This window comes from Salarias fasciatus, chromosome 2 (genome assembly GCF_902148845.1).
Source record: "Salarias fasciatus chromosome 2, fSalaFa1.1, whole genome shotgun sequence".
Taxonomy (NCBI): domain Eukaryota; kingdom Metazoa; phylum Chordata; class Actinopteri; order Blenniiformes; family Blenniidae; genus Salarias; species Salarias fasciatus.
This window is the reverse complement of record NC_043746.1, coordinates 15,064,214-15,085,290: the sequence shown is the minus strand read 5'-3', so window position 1 is coordinate 15,085,290 and position 21,077 is coordinate 15,064,214. Positions and strand designations below refer to the sequence as shown.

The 21,077-nt window shown below is 42.0% G+C and overlaps 1 protein-coding gene across 1 annotated transcript; it reads right to left on the bottom strand.

The window, feature by feature from the left end:
• Nucleotides 1-5,627: 5,627 nt before the first annotated feature.
• Nucleotides 5,628-20,833, bottom strand: LOC115398320 (neuronal acetylcholine receptor subunit alpha-3-like). Its single transcript, XM_030105027.1, has 7 exons — nt 20,751-20,833; nt 10,324-10,463; nt 10,177-10,221; nt 9,986-10,095; nt 9,224-9,431; nt 8,029-9,117; nt 5,628-5,982 (listed from the first exon to the last, which is right to left on the bottom strand). Exons 1-7 carry the CDS (start codon nt 20,806-20,808, stop codon nt 5,857-5,859), a joined length of 1,776 nt encoding a protein of 591 aa, XP_029960887.1. The 5' UTR covers nt 20,809-20,833; the 3' UTR covers nt 5,628-5,856.
• Between the last annotated feature and the right edge of the window lie 244 nt (nt 20,834-21,077).

Here is a 21,077-nt window from a genome sequence, read left to right as displayed (position 1 = left end):
TGAATGTGAATTGCATGTTCCAGTTTTGCCTGCTTGCTGAGGACTGATGCACGCCCATGCATGTGTGCGAGCGTGACAATGTAAACATCTATAGATGTTGCCTATGAAGCTGCATTCATACATGCCCATATATGTGCTCCGCTGAAGTTGCCCCTCGTGGCTCTGCACCCTGAGGTGTCAAGAGAAGCCAACTCGGTGTGTGTTGCGTCTCTGTATGAGTGTGCACGAGTGTCAGTGCACATGAGGAGTTTTCATTGCCCGCTGTCCTGGGAAAAATCAGTCTCCATTTCTCATCTAGACTCGGGGAAATGTTGTGTAACCTTCAGCTGCCTCTGGACAAGGCAGACAAATAATGAGACGACTTCTGTCACGCACCCACATATGCAGTGTGTCACATTCACGTAAATTCACAATGACTGCATCACAAAGGCCTTGGCTCGTTCAAGCTCTCGGCTGAGAATTTCATGTTGTGTGCACATACTTGAATTTATTCCGAGCGCATACATTGGGAACTTAAACAGAGAACTAATGTCCACAACGAATGTGAGAGAAATTATTTGCCAGAAGGGTCCGATTTTGTAATTCAAGTGCTAACTCACTGCAAAATGTTCTCATTTTTGATCATTACAGCATAGTTCTCTGTAAAAATACAGATTGTTTGATACACAAAGCCAAACCTTGAAAGCGAGTGTGTAAGGACGCCACAAAACGAATATCAAGGATCATATAGCGCTGAGTGTTCATTCGCACACACCCACACACACAAGCGCAAGACACTTGGAGCATTCAGATCCTCACAATGTCTTCAAAGTGTCTCTGAAGTGAGTCGGCAGGACATATAAATTGGAGAATTTCTTGCTTTCTTGATCCAAATTGACCATTTCTGCAGGTCTGTGGTTCTGACAAAGCTCTTAAAGTTGGGAGTTTTCTGCACTTTGTGTTTCAGTCGCTGTTCGCTGCGTCGCTGTGGCTCCATAAGGCTGAACAACATGCCTGTCTCTCTCAACCTGAAGAATCTTTGTCAGATCTCTGTTTTCAAAGCAATTGTTTGTCTTTTCACAGACTTAAAACCAACTTTAAACTGACCCCGAATATTGTTTTTCCTCATTCCTGCATCTCATTCCCTTTTCCCATGTGGGACTACAACTTTGCCCTCAAGGTGTGTGTTTGGATGGTTTTTGCCTCAGTCGTCCTGTCAAGGTTCCAGTGCTGCATCAAGATGACTTTGTGCAGTTGTAGTTAAAGACAGCAGCTCATAACAATAAATAAAGGTATCTTGATTTAAAATGTCCATCATTTTCTTTATTTCTTAATTTTTGCTGTTTGTAAAAGTTCTGAATAAATCTGTGAGCGAAACTCAGACAACAGATGAAGTGAATTTATCCAAATAATGCATTCATAAAGAAATACATACATTCACAGTCAAAAATGCAAACTATTTTTGAATTTTTCTAAAATCATAATGGTGTCATGTTTGTTTGAACTCTCAATTCGGAGACAATGTCTCTTCATCCTCACATAAATATTAATCATGGAGTAAATTTAGAAGCCTGCTCTTTGCGAACATGTGCGTTTGTTGTGAGCTTTCCTCCTCAAGAAGAGGCTGCGTGTGTGTGTGTGTGTGTGTGTGTGTATGTGTGTGTGTGTGTGTGTGTGTGTGTGTGTGTGTGTGTGTGTGTGTGTGTGTGTGTGTGTGTTCAAAAGGCTCCCATTGGAATGAATTATTTAGCGGAGAGTCTCCTTTACTTATCCACAGTCGACTGGCCACAGGCATGTACCGTTCTGCTCCCAGTGGCGCTGGAGACTCCCCTAATTCACCATCCGCCCCTCTGCAGTCTGCCCCCACGCCACCCTGCAGCCCCACCCTAACTTTTCCCAGCATGCACAAGTGGTCCTCTGCAGATGTCCGCTCAAGAACTCGTTGCTCCTGAATGTTGCGGCTAACATCATTTCCACTGAGGGGCAGACAAAAACAGAATGTTGGAAAATAAAGGCTGATTGAGTGAAGAAAGGCAGTTTAAGAACTTTTTGTTAAACAACTGCACTTACATAAAACTTTGTATTTATATTAAGAAAACACCCAAACCTGAAAGAAAGCTTTACTCCGTCTTGTAATCCTACTATCCAGGAGTTGGATGCTCACAGTTTGCGTCAACAGTGAAGAATCATGTAAAATATTCATCCATGTGGCTGACTTAATAATGTATTATCCCTCAATTTACCACCCCGAGCTTTGCTGCGCTCCACTCTGCTCCGACTGCCACCAACTACTCGGAGTTCAATCATTCAAGAAAGATCCGCTGCTTTTAAAATATCAAATGCGCACCATTACAAATTCAGATTAAAGAGGAATCTGCTCTCTAGAAGTGGCTCATTTATGAGTCTTTCTGAAAATATTTCATAATCCAAATATATCACAGGGAGATATCTTTGTTTTTCTCAAAGAAACGTGACGTTTACTGTAAAGCAGAATATGAAACAACGCATTCCGCTGACAGGCTTGTTTACTATTTCATTCCCTGTTAGAAGTGTGAAGGGCAATTCAGTGAGTTGGCGGAGAGCGCGTTAGACAAACTGAATCACATAAATACCCTCCAAATATAGCTGGAGTAGGTGGGACATCTTGGACTGAGCTCTTCATTCTGTGGCAGCCAGGCTCTGATTTGACCCTGTCAGCCTTCAGACTGAGACTGATGGGATACTCTCTGTCCGTGGAACTTCTCCTTCCGCTGCAGCTGCATCTTCATATTTATAGCCCGACTCCATCCATCCTATAATTCCCATGTAGTGAAATCTGCGCCGTCCAATGCTCATTCCAAATCACATAAACATGCACACTTGCTGTCATTATCGCAGCCTCTCTCTCTCTCTCTGTCTTACTCTCACCTCCTCAGGTTACACCTATAATCTTCCCCTTCGCTGCACACAAACACTGACGTGCACGAGCTCACCGAGCATGGAGAAGTAGGGATTAAATGTTAGAAAGCAGCTGATTTGTTGGGCTGCAGAGGGTGAACTAACTGAAAGCCAAACTCACGCCGTCCTGTGATTTGAGGAGGGGGGGGGGGGGGATACGCTTTATGTGGGTTGCGCTGTCACCACTGTTTGTGTGTGTGTGAGTGTGTGTGCTTGTGTATGAGAGCTGACATATTCAGAGACACTCGTGATCTTTGGCTGAGGGGGGGAAAGAGCGATAAGTCACACGAAACGGAACTTCATGATGGGCATTTGCAGTGAAAAAGCAGTTCACACACACACACACACACACACACACACACACAAGCACACTTAAAGTTGTATTCAGACTTTATTTATGTTGAGACTGATGCTTGATTTGTGTTTTGAACTAAAAGGTCATGTCTGTTACTTACTTATTTTTACAACACTTATTTAAAACTTTTGGAAAAATTCAAAAAGGATCAAACGAAAACTCAATCATTAGGAGTAATCACTAGTAGAAGACAAGACCTCTGTTTCGGCCCAATCCCCCCTCCCTGAAAGGAGCTCGTCTTTCACCACCTTGAACATAGGAGATGACCCTTCATGACTTACCTGGTAAAACAAAAAAAAAGAAAAATCTATTAACTATTCCCACATCAGGAATGAAGATGAATTGTCATAGGATATTTTTAAAAGATATAAAAGTCAGATAAAACATAATTTATAAAATACACTCATTTGAAACCTGTCTCCATTTCTTCTTCTTACATTTCAGTGGAGATTTTAAACTCCCCCCTAATTGAATGGCATTGATTTTTTTTTTTTTTTTATGGAGGCCATAATTGTCACATTTACCTCTTTATTGGATGAGCAACCACAGAAGGAAATTTCCTCCAATCTAAATGTAGTAACTTAAAGACAGTCGCAGGATTATATTACTGAACATTACGCTAAACATTGATACAGTGTGTTAAGAAAATCTTACTTGGAGTCATTCATTTGTTAATGACACGTTTTTGTTTGGTAATATAGTGTGTAAAATGTTACAGCAGCATATCAAAGTTTTTAATGGAGGAATTTAGTATTTCGCTTTATTTTTTGCATTTTGAGTGGAGAGATAACTGAGAAATTATTTTTCCAATGATTATAAAAACTAGTTTGAGATACACCTATCATGAAACCAACATATCTGAAAGGCACCATGACTCTGACTAAACAGTGAGCACATCTTTATCAACCCCCCTGAGTCCTCGCCCTGCTTTTCTCCGCGGTCACACAGTCTTTCTTTTTTCGTGATCAGCAGCTACAAACTAAAGTCATGATGACCTGCTCCAAGTGTAGCGTGACGCAGCTGCACAAGGCGATTCTCAATTAAGCTCATGTGCGAGTGAGCAATGATTGCACAGTTCTTCCCTCGTTACTTCTCGAGAGGATTTCCAGTCAACGTGTGATGCAGAGATAGTTGGACCGGTACCACTGTCGCTGAAAGTGCGAGCCACTTCAAATCTAAGCAAACAACAGAATCCACGCTCTTGTGTATGCAATTAGATCAAAGAAAGTAAGAAAGAAAAGTTCTTTGGACATGTATTTCTAAATATCAGAATCCAAAATTGATAAACTTTGTATACTTTGTGTCCTACTTCCATGAGAATGTAATGAATTACCAGATGCAATATTTATAGTTGATTTAAAGTTTTCAAAATCTCTCTCTTACTTTTTTTTAATCAATATGAACCTCCTTTAATGAATTAATCTTTTTTTTAATTCCTCTTTCAAAATCTTCAGGATATAGAAGATGGGGCCATTCAAAGAGAGGATGAGAAGATTCAGGCAGTTTTGGAAGAAAATGCTCACACTGTCAGTTTGGAGTTTTTGGTTTTTCTAAGACCTTCCTGTCATCATGAGCCTTTCTCTGTTCCTCTTGGACCAAACAGTTTTTACTCAGATAGTTCAACCAATTGATTATTATATTAGGACATTGATTACCACAAGAAACAGTTTATGGCAGTTTTTTAAGTTTAATTTCAAAGATTTTTTTTTCTATAATTAAATCTACATTGTGCCATTGAAGATGTGCTTCACATTGTAAATCTGCTATGAATCTTTGTGTGGTGCATGATAACACAAGTACACATCATTATTAAGCATGTACACACTTGTCAACATCCTCCTCAGAAGCCATGCATGACTTATTTATATCTTACAAAAGTATGTACATCGAAAAATCCAGATATCAGAGGTGATTACAACAACAAAATCTAAGATCTTTGCATTTCTCACAAAATATAAAATAACAGCTGATGATTTTTAAAGCGTATTATTTATACAGCGGTTCTTAAAAGTGTCTTTATTGCACAACCGGCGTATACTGACAATGTGGTATTGTGCGGTTATTTCATATTTTCAGTGACTCACATTTATACAGTAATAAGAGGAAGAATAACTGATAGAATTGCCTGGCAATTTTATATAATGTTCCATGTTCGTAGGGTGACAGTGGCAGCATGTTTCTATAAAACACACTAGTAGGAAGAAGAGGGAAAAAAAAAAGAAGCCGTCGGCAGGTCAAAGCATGGCACAGGAGAACAGAGGTGCTAAAAACAGCTCGAAACGGAGCAAAGGAGACCAGAGAACATTGTTTGCACTTTGACGATGTGAAACACGGGAGAAAATGAGGGAATCTGGATGTCATTTGAGGAAGCAGACAGCTGAGGGATAGAAGTGGAAGCCGATGATGAAGTCCTCAAAAAGAGCAAGAGACTAATCGTGGAAAGACAAAGACCAGAAAAGGAGAACAAAGATACTCTGCAATCGGATAATGCCCAAAGTAATTCAAGTGAGGCTACGGAGGCAGACTGGGGCACACAAAGAGAGACGGAGAGGAAGAGAGAAAGAGTGAGAACAAGGATAAGTTTCTCATTTTAAAAAGCTGATGAGCGGCTGAAGGAAGAGTCCCAGCGTTCCCAGCACACACACGGTCACAAAAACCCACAGGAAGATCCTGTCGATGACCATCGCCACATACTTCCAGTCATCTTCCACCTGCAGAGAGAAAAGCAGACAGTTTCACTGTGAGGGTAATAAACACAACTATGAGCATTAACTCTCAAAAAGACCAAAAGAGAAACACAGAAGAGCCAAAAAGAAGCACAGGCCGCTGAAGTCAAATGAAAAACAAAAACAAAGACCACTTTAATAAACAGAAGTCATGTTTTTTTTTCCACTGCATTTATGAATGAATGTATACACACTCATTCAACTTTTAAAAAGTTAGCCATTGGTGTTCTTCATACATTTTTAGTATCGGCAGCATTTGCACATCTCTGTATTTAGCACCAACATGGTCGGTCAGACACACACACAATAAGATCGTGGCTGCAGGAACCACAGTGCTATTGTATGTTTCGGAGAAGCAATGTAGCCATTCAGCACACCTCAAAGGAAGATCCAAGCCTTGCTAAGAAAAGATGGAGCTGAAGCACAAACATATCAGGACCATCCAGAGTGTGAGAAAGGCGTACATAAAGCCCTCCATCTGTGACAAACCACCAGCTTTACACTCCCTTTATAGCCCCATATAAATGGCTTCTATGCCTTTTACTAAGCGAGGTAGAAATTCACCTACTATGTGGAGATAAAACACTCGCAGTGTCTTTGTTGTGTGTTTATTTGTGTGCTGTGCACACAACAGTGGCAAAACCTGTTCACACCAGCCTATGAAAAAAAAAAAAAAACTGGCTCCTTAAACAGTGGCTGTTTCTTTCCCACGTTTTTTTTTTTTTTTTTTAAGGATTAAGACTTTGTTTCAGGACCAGATTATGATTGAGGCTTCAGAACAGGCATCCAGTAGGTTTGGAAGAGCCTCTTTGATGGCCTAAAGGTTTTGTCTTGGCCACGCAGGGCTGTTTTCTTTCATTCTGTGTGAATGTCTGCGTCTCCCTTGAGGTGCAAACAGGCTGGGAACACATTAGTAAATCTGGCTGCACCTGCTTGGACTGTCTACATTCAACTAAAAAACAAATATCCTTTTTTTTCTTTAGTTCATTTCTTCTGTTTTCAATTGTTTTGATTTTATGTAACTCCCTAAACATGACTGATCATCAATCATAATTATGTAGTTGCAAATATTTTTAAACGTTTTCTACAAAAACAGCTCAAGGTTTTGTGTCTCTGCCTCACCACTCTGAATATTCATGTGATCCTTCTGCAGTAGCGTTATACAGCTGTCCATCATGTATGCTGCTGCACACTGCCACATGCACGATGCAGCTATAATAATTTGAAAAATAGATGTGATGAGGTTGGACAGCAAGAGACACAATGTTATTGTCATTGTGTACTATTCTGTGGAGAACAAAGCTTCTGCAGTTCAGTCATTCAGTGTAGTGCAACACAACCACTGGCTTCGTGCTGTTAGAGACTCAGGATGTGTTGTTCAAGGTGTGACAAACACAATCATCTGGCCTTCAGCAGTGATGAGGAATAGAATAAAAAGGTCTGTTGAGATCACTTATTTCTGAATTCACATTTCACATTATTGCTTTTTTATATTGTAGCGGTAAAAAGGGTTTACTCAAGTGACATTTGAAGTGCTTTAATTTTTCATTGCAAAAATCTTTTGAAGCTAGGGGGTCTTTTCCATCTATTTCATCTATTATCCTTTAAATTGTTTTTGTTTCTTATCCATGTGCAACGAGGAGGTGCTGTGACAGCTCATGTTGAATGAATAAAGTGTTATCTTATCTTATCTTTTCACAAACTGGTGGTGAGAGATGGAAAAAAAAAATACTGAATCATATAAATCAGGAGCACAATCCTTCAAATTAATGCTATGTGATTTATAGGACCTGTTTTTGGCGAATAGTGACAACTGTTGCAAGTATACCCTCACTTAATCTAAAACATAAATATCATCACCATTTTACAGTGCGACTTGAGCCCAGACAGATACATCAGGTCTGCTGGGAAGATGCAACACCGCTATTCCCAAGGTGAATGTGATTTAAAAAGAACACAGTAGCCATACTTGCTATTTTTCCAGACAGAAATATCCACACTCACAGCCTCACTGCATGCAGGCTCATGTACCTCTTTGGCCTTGTTGCGGGTCCTCATGTTCTCCGCGATGTACTTCACACTCTCTATGGCCTGCTTGATTTCTGGTGACACGACAGAAAAGGCGACGACGGCGTTAACCGGTGACGAGGCATTCAGGGGCCTCGGTACTTTTGGTGGCTCCGCCTCCTGGGGCCCCTGGCTCTGAGATCCGGGTGGTGGTGGTGGTGGTGGAGGAGGGGGCGGCGGCGGCACCATCGGCGGGGGGACGGGAGTCGGCACCTCCTTGCCTCTGTAGGGACACCTCCTGTTCAAATCCCTGTTCATGTCTCGGTTAAACTCGCGGTTCATGTCCCGGTTCAGATCACGATTCATGTCGCCGTACTCCACGCAGTTCATGGAGCCGCCGGCCGAGGAGCTTCCTCCTCCTCCTCCTCCTCCTCCTCCTCCTCCTCCTCCTGCGCCGCCGTCCAGCGGCGGACAGGCAACGCCTCCGGTAATCCCTCCCACACTCACACTTCCTGAGCCGCTCCCGATGCTGTTCTTTCTCTTTTTGTTCGCTGCACCGCTGCCTCCTCCTCCTCCCGCTCCTCCCGTGATGCTGGCGGGCGAGGAGCAGCCCTGGTCGATGGGCCGCCTCATCAGCATCACCCTGGGCAGCACCCCGAGGAACACCGCCCTCACCCACTCGGGCATGGTGTGAGTCATCGGGGTGCGGTAGTGCACGTTGAGCACAAAGACGGTGATGACGATGCTGAGCGTGACGAAGATCATGGTGAAGAGGAGGTACTCGCCGATCAGGGGGATCACCAGCGACGTGGAGGGGATGGTCTCGGTGATGACCAGCAGGAACACGGTGAGGGAGAGGAGGACCGAGATGCACAGGGTGACCTTCTCCCCGCAGTCCGACGGCAGGTAGAAGACCAGCACGGTGAGGAAGGAGATGAGGAGGCAGGGGATGATGAGGTTGATGGTGTAGAAGAGCGGCAGGCGGCGGATGTAGAAGGAGTAGGTGATATCAGGGTAGATCTCTTCACAGCAGTTATACTTGATGTCGTGTTTATAACCCGGCGCATCGATGATCTCCCACTCCCCGCTCTCCCAGAAGTCCTTCAGGTTCACCTGATGATGTGAGAAATAGGAGAAAAACAAATGAAAAACAACTTTTCACAAGACAGATTAGGGACAGAGATAATAAAAATACTTGTACATTATTTCTCTGTCTCACCTTTGAACCAATGAGAACCAGGTCGATCTTGGCTTTATCATACGTCCAGGAACCAAATTTCATGGAGCAGTTCTGGTAGTCGAAGGGGAAATAGGTGATGTCCATGGGACAGGAGGACTTGAAAATAGCTGGAGGGACCCAAGTGATTGTGCCATCAAACTTCAGCAGAGCTTTGGTCTTGTCTTCCACGAGGAAATCTCCCACAGCACTGTGGGAAAAGCAATTTGAACTCATGTAAAACAATTTAAACCAAAATTCAGACAAACAGCTAATTGCAACTTCAGTTAAGAGGTGGGAAATGACTCAGTCACAGATGATCATTAAAAAATAAATGGAAAGTTATGAGAAAGTGATCTAATCACTCACAAAAGTGTCATGAAACGGCAGAAGGAAGACAACAGATGCATCAACAAAGACAGATGAAAGGTCTATACTGTACTCCGCAAGAACAGAGACATTTGTTAGTTTTCTCGAGGTGGCAAGAACAAGGTCAAAAATTCAAGTACAGAATTCTGCAAGAATGAATTTCAGCGGCATGTGTGGCTTCCAAAGTTAACCACGCCCGCTCCTAATCTTTAATCAATCACACAAATTCATTCTGGCGGGACAAAATAAACACAAGAACGAAAACATGTGCAAGATGAATTGTTGGACATCCACAGAAATCAAATAATAGGATCACAACTAAATCAGTCAACAGTGTAGTGGAAGAGAAAGCTGAACAGAGAGACATATACAGTATGCTTGTGCAGTAAAGCGTACTTGTTGTACAAGACGATGTCAGGCCTCCAAATCTTATTAGACGGAACTCGGATGAACTCGATCCCGTCATACTCGACAGGCACCCATCTCAGCTTGTAGTCATTCCACACCTGTAAAACGGGCAGACGTGGAGACGATCAGATCCTAACACAATTACAGTGAGCAAACGGTACAAGACAGCGTGTACTCACATGTCGCAGCCACAGGTTGGTTTCCATAATCTGATTCACCTCATCCTGAAACACCAAACAGTCGGGTCGTGAGTGAGATGGATTTTTGTTCTCAGCAGTTGATTTAATGACGCCAATTCATTTATTTGCTGAGAAAGTGACTCTTACCACTTTAACAAGCTGAGATATGGAGACTTCAAACTCCACAGTAACCGGATCGGAGACATTCTCCACTGGTCGGATGAACTGGTTGTACCTTCTGAACAACCTCCGGAAGAGTCTGTCCTCAGCTTTAGATGAGAAACAACCTAATGGACCAGAGGAGGAAAATGAAGCAGAGCATGAGGAATAACAATTGCAAACCCAAATAAATGTTGACATCAAAGCAAGCACTTGTGTTCGGTTTAATCTGTCTTTAAATGCAAGTTTTGTGGAGCCTTCTGGGATCATAACTGCTGGTAAATTTAACTGGAATCTGAAGGTCAGTCATTCGAAAGGGTTTAACATTAATGTATCCAAAAATAAATATGAGGAGAACTTAGAGATTTATGTTATGATCACATCAGGGATTAAGTTTAACACCAAGTAAGAAAAAAAGAAGCACTGACACAAAGAGTGATGTGCAGAAAACGTCGTGTTGAATTCACATTCCTCGGGATATTCAATGTTTCTTCACTGCTCAGACACTCAGCAAAACATACACCCACATATTTTTAAGAGTCAGTTTCAGAGGCGTCTGGTCAGGCAGATAGTTTTGCACAATTTCCTCAAGTTTTGGCAAGGAGAGGATGGCGATTTTTTTCGTGTTGGTTAATTTATGTGCTTAAAGATCACAAAACAAAATGTATTTATGTCCATTATACTTGAGACATGACATGGAATATCCTGAACAAACAAAGTTAAATCTATCAACAGACATTCAGGGTTTTAGTTTGACAGTTTGGACTGTTTCTTCAGTGTCTCGATGCAACAAATATATTTTTCTTTTCAATCATCAGCAGCAATTCTATTGATGATTCCATCGGGCAAAAGAATTACAGTTTGAAGATAATCTGTTACTACGTGTGTGTGTGTGTGTGTGTGTGTGTGTGTGTGTGTGTGTGTGTGTGTGTCTGTGTGTGTTTAAAAACTACTGGAGTAAAGGTCATTCTGTGGAAAACTGCCACTAGTAACTGTGGAGCGGTGATGGCACCGGCCCACGCCTGTCCAAGCAGAAAACGCTTCCTCACTTGGGACAGCACACACTCACGCCACCGGCACACGGAAATACAGTTTGAGTCGCTCCAGCGAGCTTCATACCTTAAATCGTACTCCTAAAATGCAGACAATGTCTCTTTTTTATCTCTCCCTTTGACTCCAATGTTCTAATTCTTCTTTCTCTTATTCGAAAGCTTGAGCAAGTCATTGACCTTGAATTCTGAACCGCCTGACTAATTTGGTTCGTGCGAGCACCACCGAAAGACGAACACTTTGAAAAAGCAGAAGCTGGAGTCCTCCGTCCCAGCTTTCAAATCGAGAAGTGACACACACATTATAGGACACAGTACAGACCCATTAAACCTGCACTTAGGGAGCAGAGTGGATCGTTTAGGTGAAAGGATGAGGGGCAAAAGGGCAAAAAGGGCTCAGCTCATATACACAGAAATAGCCGTGTTCACTGGAAAGGTTTGCTTCTTTGGCAACAAATAAATAAAATATGGTTCTTTAATGGGACACTTTCTCTCTGAATCAGTTGACGCTCCATAAAAAGAGAAGAAAAAACAAGAGAGGACAGAAAACCTCTTCATTGCTTTTTATTTCATTTGTTGCCAATTGAAAAGGAAAGAAATGAAGTATTTTGCCAAATGACAAGTACATAACATTTATACCAACGAACCTGCCCCAGTGCAATTTTGGTTCAATTTTGCAAAATCCCAAGTCTCAGAAGTGGTGTTGAAAGATCGTCACAGTCGGAGTTGAGATTATTGAGATAGAACAAATCATACTGACAGCTGAAATGATTATGTTGTCTGTGTAGTGAGTTTTTACCACCTAATCAATAGAGCAATCAAACACATATTTTCAGGCAGGTTGGCAAAAGTTTACAGCAAGAGTGATAACGAGACAACGGACAATGGACGACGCGGTTATGAAAAATCAAGACAAAAATGAACAAAGGGGATCTAAGGTATATAAGGGTATATAAATAAAACCTTTAGGAAACTAAACATGGCAACATAAACAACTAAAACTAATAATCTGTAAAATTTCATCTAATTTTTGTGAATTCTTGTGTAGTTTTGTTGTGTTGTCTCTCAGATTCTCAGACTGTTTCAGCAGCTCACAGAGTCTCAAATGTCTTTGTTTTTCATTCAGGACTAACAGAGTCACACCCGAGGGTCAACGCTACAAGCATGTGGGTGTAAGAACATATGGCGCTTTAAAACAACAATACAATAATGTCATGAATCATCCATTTGCAGAAACACACACATATAGCGTGCCATTCCAGCTGAGAGGGTCATTGGATCTGAGATCATCTCGCTTCCCACCTGAATCATTTTATAAACTCAAATTCATAACAGTAACAAGGATTTCTGCTTTTGAACTTCACTGGGATAAATAATAGTGACAACCAGCTGAGTAAACCTGGGAAATATGTCTGAGTCACATTGTTCTCTTTCTTTAAACTTCTCCCACTTCGCTGTGGGATCACTGCATCCAACAGTCTCAGTTCCTCCTCCGATGCTCTCAAAAATCAAAAGCAACATAATCGAACCTTCTCCACCTCAGTCTGTGCCATTTGAGACTACTAGTCATATTTTCAATCTCTCATAAGTTCTGATAGACAGAATGTCTTTGTTTAGAAAAAAGAGAGAGAGAGAGATGGGTGATTACGTAAAGCACTTTTTCAAAATAAGTTCTATGTTGAAACAAACATTTTATATTTACTGTCCATACAGTAAAAGTCATAAAGCTGCTCCTCCATTTATTACCACGGGGAGAACATTTAACGAGTATCTGCCAGACATCACAGCTCACACATGGTCCGGAGTCTCGCTTTGGGAGAACGCTTCATTTGTTCATGTTCATAAAATCCTCTCCTACCTGCCACAGCAGGGGGACAGCCCGAGAAACAAATCACTCACTGTTATGACCAAACGGCAGATTTTTGGACAATGTCTGACAGCGGAGCTTGCCGATAAGAATAAAGGAGACACACTCTGTAAGTCTTTTAATCATTTCACAACGATATTATTTTAATCTGAGAGGCGACTAACACCGCTCATGGGGAGGCTCGGCTTACTGAGCAAAAATTTCAATTACTGAAAAACAACACTTATGTAATCGCAACATCTGGTGCACCTAAAAACAATGTCTACATACGTCTCCAGACAACATTTAGTGTCACAATAAAACATGAACAACACACAAGAAGAGACGCTTTAAAAGGGTTCAATCCAGTTTAAAGGGAGTGTGTGTCACTAAAAACTTTCCAGTTCAGATGAAGGGCATACAGCTGTGTGCATTAGAGAATGCAGGAGTCACTCATATTCCATAAGATAAACAAAAATTAAAGCCCATTTTGTTCCTCCATTATGTTTAGTCCCTTGATTGTTCTCAGCTGCTTTGTTTTCAGTCAGACTCATCATCCCCATCAGGATAATCACACTGATTAAGTTTAACAAAAAACTGTGAATGTAGGACAATGAGGAGCAGAAGCAGCCAGTCTTACTTTTCTCCAGCTGATTTGACACAGAGACAAGGGCTGTTCTCATAAAATAAAAATCTAAAACACATCCAACGCTCAGTGAGTGTGAAGCTGAAACGCTCATAAAGTTTTCTGAGGTCATTTGCAGAGGCGAGATGAGCCTTAAAGCTTAATGAAAAGGCCTTTCTCTGGAGACACTCGGGTAATTTCAGCTCTTGGTACCTGCCTTAAGACCTGGCCACTGCTCCCTCAATCGCTTCTCGGTCAGAAACTTGCTTAAGTCTCTAATTGGGCGAGGGAAAACCAGGCCAATTATAATCAGGCAATTAATTGAACCTTTTGTTCCTCGTGGTTTTTTTTTTCTTCTTCTGCCAACAGTGAAAGGGGAGACTGCCGGCAGTCCTTCCTCTAAATCCTTTTGTTTGTTCCTACAAAAGATCTTAAGTAAACTGAATTTAAAGGAAGCTATTTATAACCTTTTGCCCTTTCACCTCATGCTCATAATGCTCTTTGCTGCCCACCACACTCCCTGGTGTTTAATGTGAGGATTTAATTTCTAAACGTGTGTACGAGAACAGGCAGAGTGCCATAAAACATTAAATGGTTGAGGATGATCTAAACTTCTCTTCCATGAGTAAATATGTCTCTCTTACAAAGATCAGGATAGCGTTAACATGTGAAAGCATATTCAGCTGTGAAGTAATGTTTGCTATTAATTAGAAATGTTTTTATTTCTTACACTTTAATTATTGAATTTCCATTTTTTTACGTTGCAGCTGTACTTTGTAAAATATGCACAATAAAGTGAGATTACATGAAATCCTTGCAATATGCCTCAGTGACAGCTCAAACATACTGTTCCCCGGTTTAATGCTCAAATCTAAGCTAAGCATGTTAAGATGTCGTGACATAAAATGCATAAATAACGTTGGTGATTCAGTTTGCTGCAATGCAGCCCATACAGCAAAGCCTCAATCTACCAACTGGATGCGCAAAAATTACTTTCGGAGTCATCACCATCGACATCTTGTCGTCTTTTATTAGCTTATGTGTCTACAGCTTTAGTGAAAAGTTGGTAACCACTGTAGACACCGCCGTCTTTGTCTCTGATCACCAGGATCACGTGAAATCGACTTGACGGACATGTTTAATTTTACCAGACAAGTGCTTCCTCCTTCTCCCCTCTTTGTGATGTCGGATCCAAGTGACAAGGCTTTGTACTGAAGGAGCCAAGTCAAGCAGTCATGCATTTCACTCTTAAAAAAAGCCACATTGATTTGGAATTAGGGAGCAAAAACTGTGAGCCCGCCTTTGTCTCTTGTGGCTACAGGAGCCTAAAGCGGCAGAAAAAGCCCGTGGCCTGTGGGAGACCCTTTGATCGGGCATGTGCTTAACAGGATGAGCCTGGGAGCCAGTGGTGGACACTCTGGAAGAACTAATTACCCTCCAAAAACACACTCACACACTCACAGTGAGTGAGAGTGCATCCAGATACCAGGAGAAAAGTGACAGCAAGAACGAGAACAAGGCTAGATAGCGTGTCTGCTGCTCTCCAGGGTTTTCGATGGCCTGAGTGTGACATGCTGAGTGACGCACAGGAGGAACCACAGTGATTACTGAGTTTTCTGCAGCTATCCCTTTAAGCATATGGGGCTTTCGCCTATGAGTGTCCTCATTTATGAAGGTTCACCATGCATACATGTAGCTATGTGTCTGTCAGCACATGTTCCTATTTATGAACACAGTATGTCCGTTCACCTTTGATTTGACTCACTCTGAACAGCAGATGATTTTTTTTTCATTGGTGCATGAAATTCAATAACTCCTTGCCTCCATGCTCTCATCAGAGTGGATGTGGGAGTTCAGAAGTTATACTGCTCGCATATGTTATGGGATATCTTATATAAACTGTTTTGTTTTACATAGAAATCATTAAAAAATAGTCCTAGTATTTCATTTTGTTGAACCAGACTGATTCAAAAATGTTAATTCTCACTGCCTGTCTTTGTCCTTCTTAACAGATTTGTGATATTGCTTCTACATTTTGTCACAATAACAACATCTAGGAAACTACAAGACCACTCAGTGCAAATGCAAAGCTTTAGTTTACTCCAATTACTTTCAAATCTAGTGAACTTTGAAGTTTTGTGAGGATTCAAAAATACAACACACAGTAATCCCTACACTCATTCTAAACTCTTTTTCTGTCTATTGCAAAGTAGTTGTCATATGCTTCTGATTAATTTGACTCAGGTTTCTGATTCAGCAGTCAACAGACTTTAAATGTTCAAATCATTTTGTGACTAAAATGTGTGAAATTTCCAGATGTTTTGTCAATCTAACCAAAATGCCACAAGTGTGAGTGCCAGGGATGTTGGCTTTGAGGGGAATTCAATCATTGAACTAATAGCAATGATGACTTTCTCATTTCCGTCCACTTAGGGGAGATATCCACCACAGCCTGAGTACTGAGAAAGCAATCATATAATTGACACAAGTGGATCAAATGGGTTGATTGTTACAATAATTTTTTGAAGAAGTCTTGAGAATAAAGACGGAAAAAACTTTTAATATTCACCTCTGGACCTCCCATTTTGACAAAAATCATACATTTCATGAGTTTTCATGTTTAAATTGATTAATTAATGTGTATGGAAAAATTCAAGAAAGATTGTGCTAACATTGTATGATAAATGATTCAATGTAAAAATGCAATTACTCAGTTTTGTTTTCCTTTTTACTAGACAGCTTCACCAAATGTGACATCTCTCTGATCATGGCCATATAAATTCTCAAAATGCAATGAATGAAGAAGAAGAAACAACAAGGTAAAATACGTCAAATACCTGAAAAAGAATTCACTGTAGAATCAAAAACTGAAACCTTCAAAATAGCATGAAAACTTGTTGAAGTTTAAAAAAAGAAAAAGACTGTAAAACAGTCGACATCCAAAAGAGCATCATGACTTTGAAAAACACTTCAGAGTTCAAAATGAAACTCTGGCAGGTTAAGCAGTTGAGAAAAATGTTTCTTTTGTGTCTGATAACCATGAAAGTTTGAAGTAGTACAGCCTGTATTTCTGATCAAGACTCCAGATGCACTGAACTACGACGAGGCTTCCCAACAAAGACGACAGATCAGACTTTGAAACGAGCAGTTTCATAACCTTGGTAAATGCCATTGTGTCCCACAATGTAAAAATTTATCATGATCACAGACAAAAACTGCTTGATACTCAATTCAACAGACGACGTAAAACAGTTTTATGGAAACAACTTAAAAAAAATATGAAGCTGAATAAAGTCTGTACTCCATCTGAGGACAACCTCATCTCCAGCGTTCTGTCTCTCACCTCCTCGCCCTCCATCCTGAAGCGTGACTCAATTGATTGCCAGCACAGAAGACCAGGAGGTCCCAACGGAATCAGGCAGCAGGGCTGTCTGGAGGAGGATGTGTGTCAGTGTGTATGTGCTGGAGGGGAGTGTGATGGTTTAAGCCAATCCATAGGGGGTGGAATAAGGGCTGGTGCTTTCACAGCATGTGTGTGAGGGAACGAGCCAGAGTTTGGTTGCAATAATCACATGACAATCGCGTTAAGAGGATCCTCAAGCCACCACACAGTTCTTAAGCCACACACACACACACACACACACACACACACACACACACACACACACACACAAACACACACACACACACACATGCACTCATTGCCTGTCAGACTTTAATGCAACTATATTGCTTCTGGGAGGGAAACGGGGGAGCTGCTCTGTAGTTCCAGGCGAAGCTCAGATCAACATTTAAGTCGCGTAAAGAAGCAAATGATGATGCTGCAATGCTTCAGACAATTCTATACAAGTGGATAGAAGCAACACAGGATTAACATAAACCAAAATACGAAAGAAAAATTTTTTGGCAAACCACTTTAATTTTTTTTAATGTTTAAATGTATTTATTAATCAGTAGCCTGCATTTGCACCATACCTCGTCACACCCAGCAGCCTATTTACTCTCACGCTAAGAAGAGATAAAGGGTCAAGCCTGCCACATCTGCAACATCAGGCCAGTATAATGCAGGCATGGCTGGACATCTTGCTCAGCTAAGTTTTTGCTGAAGCAGCTGCTTCCAGTCTCACTCATCCTTATCAGTCGGGCTCAAACCCGGAACCATCCCAGCCTTAAAATACGCTGCTGAACTTCATTCAACAGAACTGGACTCCATTTGGAATTTCATGGCTCCAGCTAACCACCACATCCTGTATAAAGAAAACCTAATTTTTCACCTCCGAGCTACTGCAGCCAGGTTCTATTTTTGACCAAATACTCTATGAAATCCTGTGAAATGCAGGATCAGCAGCTCCTCCTTTATGGGGACAAATCACTCGATCCTGGATGGTCGGAGACAATACCTTCTGCAGCCCCACTGATCAGACCCCCACGGGGGAGTGTGTGTGCATGCTTGTGTGTGTGTGTGTGTTTTCAGGCACTTATCTGCATACACAGCCCCTGTTCAAAATTACATAAAAGCCCACACAGTCAGTGAGGGATTGGCGAAAGGCGGAGAGGAGAGATGGAGGACAGAGTGGGGGGAAAGGTGAGGGCAAAATCCTCTCATTTTCTTCTTTTTTTTCTCTCTCTCTCTCTCTCTTCTCTCCAAGAGCTGCGTTAACCGCCTCTAACTAGCGAGCACACAGAGTGGATTTTCTCTCTCTTGAGCAGAATCTGCTCTGCTGTGAGAGCATTGACACTGTCATCCTTTCAAGGCACTGTGTTCTTTAGAAATCCACTCGGTTCAAGGGCAAAGCAGCAGAGCAGCTGGGTGTAGCAAATCTCCCCAGCTGAAGACAATGACAGAAAGACGCATAAAAAAAGGACATAATCCCACATTTTACATTGTGCAAAAATACTTCCGCTCCTTCAAGTGCGACTCCACTTCAGGTTACAGGACATGTGAAGGCAGAAACAGGGAGAACATGCAAACTCTATATAAAATTCCGAATGATGCAAGCAACTACGTTAAGCTGTGAACAGGAAGTCCTCATCGTTATAACATAATGCTGTCCCAGTAACTTATTCATTTATTCAATTCACATGACAATATGACCTGAAACTAAAGAAAAAACTCCACAATACCAATATCTTGACCGCAGCTGGCCAGCAGAGCAGCTATGTTAGCTCAGGACTCTTCACTAAGTAATTTGTGAAGACAGTCAGAAAGAATAACACTGTTTTGGTAAATTTTGTGTTTTGACAACCTGGGACCTTCACTGTAGTTGAAAAGTTGAGGGAGAACATGAAAACTCAGACAGGCCCCCAATTTCAGATTCGAACTGTGGACAAAATCAATGTGAAGCAAACTGCGTCAATCAATAATGTTCAATGTTTTTAGTAGTGAAACTTTTTCACTCTAAAAGTCACATAGAAGCAATGCTGAAGCACACCTCACACACCAAGAGGCAGACATTAAAAAACAGAAATAGCACCAAGTATTCACAAGAAGGACACTGCCAAAAAATATATTGCCACTTTAAAGAGGGTTATTAAATCTCTCACACGCTGCCAACTCCCATAGGAGACAGCACGCTCTGAAGAAAGTCACGTCTGTGTTTGTGGGAGTGAAGAAGTTCAAATTCAGGATTAAAATAAGCACTAAGTTTGAACATGGCTCAAAGTTTACTTTAAAGCATTTATGTACTCCTTGTTTTGCAGCACGTCTCCAGGGAGACATTTAAGGACCCCCTCTTCACAATCTGCTGTGTCTGAAGCCCACAAGAGACTGGAAGCTTCACTGAAGCTCCGACAGCTGAAAATAAAGATGCATGTGAGGGTGTGATTTTACACATCAGAGAAAGAACAAAGATGTCACAGAGACCACCTGCCCATTTGATCAAGCTGAGTATAAGTGCAGAGAAAACCTCTCGGGAAATGAGTTTTCTTTAATAACTCTCCCTCCGCACAGAGAAAACTCAGCTTTAATTACACCAGTAAGCATCTGTTTGTTGTTATGCCCTAAAGCAAGAAACCCTGTACCTCCAGCTCTGAGGCTATAAGGTGGTCCAGTAAACCTGAACCTCACCCTGACCTCTGGCCCCTGTGGAAGCAGCACGTCCACATCTGGAGGATCCAGCGCAGACAGAACAGACAGTTGCGGTAAGAATGTATGTCATTCATATGTTGGCTTGTTTGCTTCACGGATGGCTGCTCCGCGGGCCTGAAGCTTCAGCTATAATGCCACATGTCACGAACCAGATCATCATTTCCTGGCAAAACTAACCACAGAGCGCATAGGAAGACATAATGTCTGAATGATTCCGTGCGCCTGGATCCCAGTGGGACTCGACTCCTTTCCCCATCCTCAGATTTCAGTTTGTAAAACACGCATTTATGGTTCATTTCACAGACAGATGGGGCGGGGTTTGCTATTAACTGAGTGGAAAACCCAACAATGAACAAACAGGATCAATATGGTGTACAACTTGGTATTTTCACTCTGAAAGTGAGGCTGGGCTCCTGCTTTGCTGCAGGAGGTGCGCTCCTCAACACTCACAACAAGCTGCGATATTTTACCAAATGTCATCATTCTATTTGCCATCATGAATATGCATCAACTCATTAGAACGCAACTCGGTTGATTAGCTAAAGTTTTGCTCTCTTCAGGGAAAATCTGAGGGTTTTTTTTTTCTTCTTCTTTTCTTTCTCAGTTTTTCCAGCTCTGGAGTGAAGAACGAAACAGCTTCTTGTTTTTCACTCAGAAGCGCGCAAAGCAGTGAGAGAGAGACAGGTGAGGAGCTGAGATCTAAGACGAAGAGAACGACAGATCTGACTGAACGCCTAAAATAAGCTTTAAGTGTTGGTTCTGTCAGTCCGGAGCGGAGCGGCGCTCCGCCGCGTCTTGTCTTCTTACCTTGCGCTGCGAGGAGCGCCAGCAGCAGGGCGCCGGTTAATTTCCCGGTGAAACTCATCGATTCATCGGCGCACGGCGACGCTTTCTGCGGGCGAAAGATGATGGTGCTGGACAGGGGACAGGTGGGGGGGGAGGATCTCGTCTGCGGCCGCCTGCGGAGCGCGGTGGATCAGTCGAACATCGTTTTCCGTCGCGCTCACCGGAGTGGAGAGGTTGGAGACGCGGGTGCGCTCGTGCCGACATGGACAACTTCTGCGCGTCCCGCCTCCCCCTCTGCCTCCCACACACACACACACACACACACAAACACACACACACACACACACA